Source organism: Zeugodacus cucurbitae, chromosome 6 (genome assembly GCF_028554725.1).
Source record: "Zeugodacus cucurbitae isolate PBARC_wt_2022May chromosome 6, idZeuCucr1.2, whole genome shotgun sequence".
Classification (NCBI taxonomy): domain Eukaryota; kingdom Metazoa; phylum Arthropoda; class Insecta; order Diptera; family Tephritidae; genus Zeugodacus; species Zeugodacus cucurbitae.
The window spans coordinates 33,453,915-33,464,225 of record NC_071671.1 but is presented as its reverse complement, the minus strand read 5'-3'; the positions used below and the strand labels follow the sequence as shown (position 1 = coordinate 33,464,225).

At 34.7% G+C, this 10,311-nt stretch overlaps 1 protein-coding gene across 2 annotated transcripts in view; it reads left to right on the top strand.

Annotated features, from left to right (window-relative positions):
• Positions 1-207: 207 nt before the first annotated feature.
• LOC128922624 (uncharacterized) overlaps positions 208-10,311 on the top strand; it is a 62,925-nt gene continuing 52,821 nt past the window's right edge. Inside the window, exons 1-2 of one of the 2 annotated variants that reach the window (XR_008471812.1) lie at positions 1,427-1,548; positions 1,613-1,827. Coding sequence is in view for 1 of the 2 variants with exons in the window: in XM_054233750.1 (XP_054089725.1) it covers positions 334-526 (193 nt within the window). In the remaining variant the exon portion in view is untranslated. Of the gene's footprint in view, positions 527-1,426; positions 1,549-1,612; positions 1,828-10,311 lie in introns of those variants that run through there. The other variant, XM_054233750.1, reaches the window with a different exon arrangement.

Here is a 10,311-nt window from a genome sequence, read left to right as displayed (position 1 = left end):
CTAATTTTTTAAAGAAAATAAATTTAAATAAAATAAAATACCATTTTCATGGTACTATCATCATCGCACTATCATCGATTCGGCTATAACCGGCTAAACGGTTGCAACGCCAATCATATACATACATACCCTTTTCATAACTGAATACCGAATACATGATTATTATGCAATATATTTGGAGGAAACACATGCGCACAGGTGAGCTATGACAAAACAAGGTGAACACCCAAGAAATATACCTACTCAGATCAATGCTCCTGTATACCAAGAGCCTAATTTAATTGCGTTTATATAGCAGAAACCTCTTCATTATTGACAAAAATTATATTTGAAATGAAAAGTACTAACGTATCAAAAGATTTCGGATTTACGTGTATTTTTTTGCTATTGGTTATATGTACTTGTGAAACTGACTCAGATGACAAAAACATAAACAAACTTCTTAATAATCAAGTTATTGTCAGCAGACAAATCATGTGCGTTTTGGAAAAAAGCCCTTGTGATCAACTTGGTAGGCAGTTGAAAGGTGAGAAAATTACAAGTATTGAACGAGTTTTTTTTAATATATTATATACGATTATAAGTATATATATGTATGTATATACTTACACAAATAAAATTGTATTATATTTTAATCTCAATTATCTTAAACTTTTGTTAACGAATTAAGTGTGAAATGTTAGTGGGTTTCGTTAGTTTTAGCCGTATAGTAACTCGGTCTTGTGATTTTCCGCGTAATTTCTCAATGTATAGTTATATAATTTATATTGAATTGAAGTGTAACTTCTAATATAATGATGTTTAAAAATTGTGTTACATATATGTATCCAGTTACATATATGTATAAAGTAATAAACCTTAGTATTTCATAAGCTCCTGACCCTGACCCACCTATATGATATTTTATTGAAATTGAACATGAAGTTAAATAAATTCTTAAAAAAGTTATTTGTAAATGTTAAATTAGTACGCACTCACATTTTAAGTTTTTTCTGACCCATTTTGAATTGTTACAAATTATGGGAAAACTTTAGTATATGCTCCACGATTTCGCGGATAAAATGTGTATGGTTGGATAGAGGAGATCCTCCAGATTAAGAATATATATAATTATAGCCGCAGGAGACTTATAGTTTTCGAGATATTTGCGTTTAATGTTTAAAAATTGTCTAATTTTAACACTTAATTTCTAGCTATATAGTTAATTTTTCATTTATATTTTTTTTCACTTATTATACACTTACACTTCACTACTTTCTTTCTATAAATCCCAGCCCAAATTATTTATTTGGTTTAATAATTATGTTAACGATTTTAATGAAACATTTTTCAATAAAAAATATTCAGCCTTATTGTAAACTTCGTGTGAATAAAGCATTCCCATGAATTTTTATTTCCACACGATAGAAAATTTCGTATCATGAATTTCGTGTGAATGAAAACTTATATTCGATATTCTGTCACAAATATTTTTGTTTTAGTTTTTTGATGATTCATATTGGGGCTAAATATGAAGATTCCGTCTATAAAGCCAATTACGCGACTGTTGTAAAACATAAATTATCATTCCATATTCCATATGTTGATATGGTTCCATCTCATCTTCTTCCAGGCAACTTCTGCAGCTAGCACCCAGTTCCAATTTTTAAAGGGAAAATAACCAATCAACTAAGAAAAAAAAATTACTGAGTACAAAAAAACTCGCAAGATGTCGAGAATTCGTAAAATGTCGAGATTTTCCTTGGGTCAGAAGGATCTTGATACTGACTAGCGCTTGTGCAGTTTAGCTGAAGCCCAACTGTCCAGTAGAAAATCACAATAGGATAGGTAATAATGCTCGTACTTGAATCCATTCTCCTGTCAAATTCCTGAATTGTCATTAATCTGAAGGACGCTACGCTTCAAAGCAGTAGATCCGCTGCCACCTTTAACGCAACCACATGCACTTTAAAAACGCTAAAATAGTCTTGAAGACTTTTGAAGCGCCCTCCACCGCACAAGGATCATACCGAATACTAATTTCACTACGGTTTCATATAGCCAAAGAACTAGAATACCATAACTCATATTCAACCTTATGGTAAACATCATATAGATGACATTTCCAATGAAAAAACTAACACATTTCGCTCATTTACTTGAATAGTGTCATAACTCAAAAAACACGATTTTTGAGTTGAGTATGCAGAAATGTGCGCAATTTCATCGTCCATATTGTATAAGAAATTTCATTCCGATGCGTAGGAAAATAAACCGTGATATAAGAATGTGCCGTTCTTAAACTTGTTATGTTGCATTCGTTTCTCAGTTGTGCCAGAATTAGTTATTAGTTCTACGAAATAACGACATATTTTGTGTTCCAACACATACTGTTAAAGGGTGAATTTGATTTTCTTTTCTGAAAGAACGACACATTTTGTATTACAACGACATTAGTGAAAAATTAATTAAATTTTTCATATTGCTTTTTGCAGCAAAAACGACACATTTGACTTATGACGGCGAAATTGATATATATATTTTCACAAATAACGACATAATTCAAAAGGGGTTACATTTATGCCCAAGGAAAAGCATTAGTACACTCTATTTGGTTTATTTATGCTCAACATTGTATTTAATATATTACAGGCCACTAGATTTGTCAATAAACTGATGGCATTTTTCTATATTTGCTAACTAAGAGACAATGGAAAACTTTAAATCAATCTCCTGAAAAATCGACTTTTTTGAGTTGTGACACTATTCAAGTAAATGAGCGTTTTGTGTTTTTCGTATCATGTATTTCACATGGGGAAAATCTCACATCTTCGAAAATTTTCCCTTATTATACCCTGAAGAGGGTATATTAGGTTTGTCACGAAGTTTGTAATACCCAGAAGGAAGCGTCGGAGGCCCTATAAAGTATATATAAGTATATATATAAGTGTCCTGCGGCCTTACCTACAAGACTTCGAGACCACCGATGATCGTAGTATTAAACGACGTTTATTTTTCGCGAATTTGTGCGTTTTTCTACACTTCGCGATTTGACCGGTTGCTGCAAGCCGCGAACTTACTGAACGTTTTGCCGTATCGTTACACGTACTGGTCCCTGCTCGGGCGCCAGTTAAATTTTATTCTTATTTAAAAGAATAATTAAAAAATTATAACACGATAATGGGTGTTTTTAATCTTCAATTTATTTTTATGATCATTACCACTGACTATTCATAACTACAACTAAATTAAGACTATTCGTTACTACTACTAAATTATGACTATTTTATTATATTAAACCTAGCCCTATATAAACGTGCGATTTAGCTGACGCTGCTGATCAATTCGGTGTGCGTGTTTCCGTGCTAGTTATGTTTGGCTGGGCTTGCATTTTAAGTTATTTCGAAATATTAACTGCAGAGCTTGCATTTCGTTATTTGTTTCATTCTTTTACGAAATAAATTGCAAAGCTTGCGTTATTTAATATTTCGTTCTTTAACTTATAGCAACACCCAATCTACCTCCACAAATCCTTCATTGTTCATTGGCTTGTCGTATTTTGCCTTCATTTAGTCACTCATTATTTGTGTGCGCTGCCTCACAATAGCATGTATATCTCTCATCTCGTCTTCTAGGACACTGTTGGCTTCCTTAACATACTTTCCACCTTTTGCGTTTATTCCAAACTTTAAATCAATCGGTAACCGAAGATGATTACCAAAGATTACCTTTGCTGGAGTCTACCCTGTTGTTTCATGTACAGCGGATCGATAAGCCATCAGGAAGAAGGCTATATGAGTATCTCAATCATTTTGTTAATTTTTACCACTTTCTTTAGATGTTCTTCTAAAGTTCGATTGAAAAGTTCCACCATACCATCAGACTGTGGATGTTAAGCTGTTGTACGCGTTTTCCGTATACCCAGTTTGTGGCACATCTCCTGAATTAGAGTTGATTCGAAATTCCTCCCTTGGTCAAAATGTAATTCAATTGGAACGCAATACCTCGTTACCCAATTGCTGACGAATACATCCGCTACTGTTTCAGCTTCTTGATTAGGAATTGGGTATACTTCTGGCCATTTGTTGAAGAAATCCATGATTACCAAAACGTATTTGTATGTGATTGGCGTTCAACCGTTTAGCCGGTTATAGCCGAATCGATGAGAGCGCGCCACTCCTCTCTTTCCTTCGCAGTTCGGCGCCAGTTGGAGATTCCAAGTGTAACCAGGTTGCTCTCCACCTGGTCCTTTCAACGGAAAAGTAAAAAAAAACAGCTGGTACGATGAGGAGTGCCGTCTCGCAGCGGAGAGAAAACAGACTGCCTACCTCGCAACGTTGCAAACGACCACAACACGTGCGGGATGGGATAGATACCGAGAGCTGAAGAGGGATTCGAGACGCATCTGCAGACAAAAAAAAAAAGAGGCCGAAATACGTGAGTACGAAGAGCTTGAGAAGCTGGCAGACAGAGGAAATGCTCGAAAATTTTATGAAAAATGAAGCGACTTAACGAAGGTTTTAAGACCGGAGCATCCTCATGTAGAGACCAAGGTGGTAATCTGGTAACCGATGTCCAGGGCATACTGGGATTATGGAGGGAACACTTCTCCCACCTGCTGAGTGGCAGTGAAAGTACAACACCAGGAGTTGGCGAACCCGATTCCCCAATCGATGACGATGGAATAGAGGTTCCATTTACCGACCATGAAGAAATTCGAATAGCAATTACCCGCCTGAAGAACAACAAAGCGGCAGGGGCCGATAGATTACCGGCTGAGCTATTCAAATACGGCGGCGAAGAACTGATAAGGTGCATGCATCAGCTTCTTTTCAAAATATGGTCGGAAGAAAGCATGCCTGACGATTGGAATTTCAGTATAAGTTAAATTTTATTCTTATTTAAAAGAATAAAATAAAAAATTATAACACGATAATGGGTGTTTTTAATCTTCAATTTATTTTTATGATCATTACCACTGACTATTCATAACTACAACTAAATTAAGACTATTCGTTACTACTACTAAATTATGACTATTTTATTATATTAAACCTAGCCCTATATAAACGTGCGATTTAGCTGACGCTGCTGATCAATTCGGTGCGCGTGTTTCCGTGCTAGTTATGTTTGGCTGGGCTTGCATTTTAAGTTATTTCGAAATATTAACTGCAGAGCTTGCATTTCGTTATTTGTTTCATTCTTTTACGAAATAAATTGCAAAGCTTGCGTTATTTAATATTTCGTTCTTTAACTCTTCCCCCTTGAATTTATGCTTGTCCTCAAGCAATTTCTAGAAATATGGGATGTTATTGAATTGGGGTAGGTTATTTTGTATCTCAATTGTTGATTCATTGCAGTTTGCTGGGGCGGTGATTTCTGATACTTTTGTTTCTGTGACCGGTGTAGGCCCTAGCTGCAAAGTTATACTCTTCTGCCGTTGACTGTATTTGTACAATCCCAAAACGAGAGCAAAGCCAAAAAGCGTTACCAGAGTAATACTGTTGATCATAGAGTGTGTTTTAATGTGTTGCAATTGTCCTGTGTTGTTTAAATGCAATACTTCTAAAGCTTCTAGGGATAATATCCTCCATCGTTCAGTTTCGTCAGGTGTAAACTGTATGAGAGGAATTCCTGGTTTCATAATGGTGGATTCCAGGTTGCTGAACCGCTTGTTGTTGATTAGCACTGAATCATCCGATATTTGTATTAGGTATGTGCCCTCTAAATGCATTCCAGATTATGTTGCCATTGTAGTTGCTTAATAGAATGGTACCGTCGTCGATTTCTTCCACATCTCCTACGTGGTCAGCATTGCTAAATCTACACATCGCTTGTTCTTCTTTAACTAACTTAGGAGTACAATTTAAATTACTTATATTAACAATATTGTTTTTATCGAACATTTTTATATTTGCTACCGTTTTACAATTTTTTATAAAATTTTATTAACGAATATTTCATTTGTATTTAAATTTATAATTGAATTATATTTTTTTATTGGTTTTACAAGTATATTTTGATATTCTGTTTCTATATTTGATATTTTAACAATGCTTTTGTTTTATTGTGTAGAATTGAAACATTAGAAAACTCCATGATTTCTTCTATCGAAGGCTTTCCAAGTTTCTCCTTTTTAAAAATGTTCTATATTTAAATTAACTCGTCTTCATTTAATAAAATTGTGTTTATAATATTTAATCGTGCCCATTGAGATGCGCAATTAATATTACCTGTATTGCCAGTCATATTTCATACTAATAGTCTGTAAATGCTAAATTTTGATAAGGCTTTTATGGACTGTTTTTCCTGATTCTGTTAAAATATAGATGTTTTTGTTTTCCTTGACTACTTCCTTTCTATCCTGGTTGATAATTAATTACTTTCTTTCGATTTTTGAATTGGTTTAAGAGATCTATGTCTCTTTTTGTCCTTAATATGTCGATGTTATCCTGTCGAGTCTTTTCATATTGATCTGGATCTGTTGTTACTTTCTTACCGTAAAATACCTCTAATGGTCGTTTCTTCCTAACTGAATGAAATGAGTAATTGTATTCGTATATTGCCCTGTCTAAAAGCTCTTTGAAATTTCGTTGAGTGGATTCTTTTTTAAGACATCTCATTATTTCGGATAATGTCGAATGAAATCGTTCTATTTGTCCGTTAACAGTGCTTTTGTATGGTGGAGCATTATAAATTTCTATTCCTAGTTCTTCCAACATGAATTTAATGGATTGTGAATTGAAAGTTTTTTCATTGTCCAAAACAATATGCTTAGGGACTCCGAAGTAAAATATAATATCGCTCAAAGGGGTTCTAATATCTTCTGTAGCTTTTGATTCAATAATTCGAGCTTGAGCTAGTTTGGAAAATTTATCTATTGCCGTTAGTACAAGATGTCGTTCTGTTGAGTCGATGTCAATATGCAGTATATGACCGGGGTATTCTGGAATTGGAGTTATAATGTTAGGTATTAAACCATGATTAGAATTTTCAGCGTCGTGCTGTCTGGAAATTATAGAATTAATTTGTTCTGTTGGTATTTTTGAGAGTGTATCATCTACAACGTTCTCTTTTCCCGATTTATCAAGTACTTCTTGATCGTAATCTTCTAGGAAATTTATTGAGCAATCATCGTAGAATTCGTAAGTGTCGTTGTCGATTTCGTCTACTCGGTCTATGTACTCGTTCAAATTTTGGTAATCTGTCGTTGTAGCGTACGTTTCAGCGGATTGTATTTCCTCTTCTTTATTAGAAGTTTGTATGTTAAAGTTCCTCTGTCGTTTGTGTACTTCTGATATTTGATCTGATGGTCTTTTGCCAACTTCAAAGCGAGGTCGGTTCATGTAATTGACCATTTTCGTTTGTATACTGGGGTCCACGTCCATAGGTTCTGGACGAGGCAATGGTTTTTGTGCCGTAGGCCTAGGTGGGGCCTGGAATTGTCTATTTGAGAATGATTGTCGAGGTGCGGCAGTAGGTTGGAAATTGTTAAAGTTCTGTCTTGGATGTGCGATTGGTGGTGGTTGTCCATATTGTTGGTATTGGTAAAGTCTTGGTGGGACTGGAGGTTGTTGTCCATATTGTTGGTATTGGTAAAGTCTTGGTGGGACTGGAGGTTGCTGTCCATATTGCTGGTATTGGTAGGGACTTGATGGGACTGATTGATGTCGATTTATAAATTGAATGTTGCGTGCAGCAGGTATGGGTTTAAAATTCTGATATCTGAAGTTACTTGTTTCACCTTTGTTGGCTGCGTGGTTTGCACGAAAACTTTGGTTTTCTAATTTCAAACACAAATGTAATGCTGAAGGTAAATCTACTGGTTCTTTAATTCCTAATAGGCGCGGTAAGTCACCTCGCAACCCTCGTACGAAGGTATCTAGAGCTTTATCTCTGTACATTTTCGTCATTAGTTGTTCTGCTTCTCTACCTAATCCCATTCAACCAATTTTATTCAAAATTAGGGATAAGTGCTTATAGACTGTCTGATAGTATTCTTCTACTGATTGATTATAGATTTGGACTAACATAGTCATTTGGTATTCTAAAGTGTTTATGTCACGTTTGTCCGCATAATGTAATGTTAGGCATTTGGAAATGGCTAACCAATTAAGTGGGGTATTATAAGATTCTAATGCCATATCGGCGGGTCCTATTATTTTATTTCGTATGGTATGCAAAATACCATAGTATTTTGGAGTACCTTGATAAGCACTATATGCTTCTAGGATACGAAGCACCCTTTTTCCAAGAACTGAATTCGGATGGATCACCTGAAAACTCATGTAATGTTTTTACTATGTCTGGTACCCTATCTAAGTCACCTAAATTCCTGGCATGTTCTGGAGCGATCACCTGATCGGCTACATTGGCGAATTCTTCCGATGAATTCTGTCGCCTTAATAATCCTGGCAGTTGTTGCGCTATAATTTCACTAATCGTGGCTGCAAGTGCAACTCGGTCAACGTTTTCGACCATAATTCTGTTTTGTGTTGTGGATGCGCTAAGTCTTGAAGGCCTGATTAAATTGTTTGGATTGGCCATAAAATAAGCACGCAATTATTAATTTAATTTTGTTTCAGAGTTAAAAAATTTTTCGGAGATAATGCCGTAATTTTTGTTGAAATCATGCAATTTCGAGTTTAATTATAACCAGTGTCTGGCTGTTTACAAAAATCGTAATGTTTGATTCTTTTTCTTTATATTAATTTCCAATCCAATTGATTTTAATAATAATCAATAATGATAATTTCAAATTTTTTTTTATAATAATAATGATTTTTAGTGATAAATTTAATTAATCATTACTATGGTTAATGATGTGGCTCCTGCCCTCGACGATCCGGATTTCATCCTTTTTGTAACTTTTCTGTTACTACTGAGGCTCCTGCGATGCGTACCTTCCTAGGGTGTCCTGCGGCCTTACCTACAAGACTGCGAGACCACCGATGATCGTAGTATTAAACAACGTTAATTTTTCGCGAATTTCTGCGTTTTTCTACACTTCGCGATTTGACCGGTTGCTGCAAATGTTATTGCAAGCCGCGAACTTACTGAACGTTTTGCCGTATCGTTACACGTACCGGTCCCTGCTCGGGCGCCAGTTAAATTTTATTCTTATTTAAAAGAATAATTAAAAAATTATAACACGATAATGGGTGTTTTTAATCTTCAATTTATTTTTATGATCATTACCACTGACTATTCATAACTACAACTAAATTAAGACTATTCATTACTACTACTAAATTATGACTATTTTATTATATTAAATAGCCCTATGTAAACGTGCGATTTAGCTGACGCTGCTGATCAATTCGGTGCGCGTGTTTCCGTGCTAGTTATGTTTGGCTGGGCTTGCATTTTAAGTTATTTCGAAATATTAACTGCAGAGCTTGCATTTCGTTATTTGTTTCATTCTTTTACGAAATAAATTGCAAAGCTTGCGTTATTTAATATTTCGTTCTTTAACTCTTCCCCCTTGAATTTATGCTTGTCCTCAAGCAATTTCTAGAAATATGGAATGTTATTGAATTGGGGTAGGTTATTTTGTATCTCAATTGTTGATTCATTGCAGTTTGCTGGGGCGGTGATTTCTGATACTTTTGTTTTTGTGACCGGTGTAGGCCCTAGCTGCAAAGTTATACTCTTCTGCCGTTGACTGTATTTGTACAATCCCAAAACGAGAGCAAAGCCAAAAAGCGTTACCAGAGTAATACTGTTGATCATAGAGTGTGTTTTAATGTGTTGCAATTGTCCTGTGTTGTTTAAATGCAATACTTCTAAAGCTTCTAGGGATAATATCCTCCATCGTTCAGTTTCGTCAGGTGTAAACTGTATGAGAGGAATTCCTGGTTTCATAATGGTGGATTCCAGGTTGCTGAACCGCTTGTTGTTGATTAGCACTGAATCATCCGATATTTGTATTAGGTAGGTGCCCTCTAAATGCATTCCAGATTATGTTGCCATTGTAGTTGCTTAATAGAATGGTACCGTCGTCGATTTCTTCCACATCTCCTACGTGGTCAGCATTGCTAAATCTACACATCGCTTGTTCTTCTTTAACTAACTTAGGAGTACAATTTAAATTACTTATATTAACAATATTGTTTTTATCGAACATTTTTATATTTGCTACCGTTTTACAATTTTTTATAAAATTTTATTAACGAATATTTCATTTGTATTTAAATTTATAATTGAATTATATTTTTTTATTGGTTTTACAAGTATATTTTGATATTCTGTTTCTATATTTGATATTTTAACAATGCTTTTGTTTTATTGTGTAGAATTGAAACATTAGAAAACTCCATGATTTCTTCTATC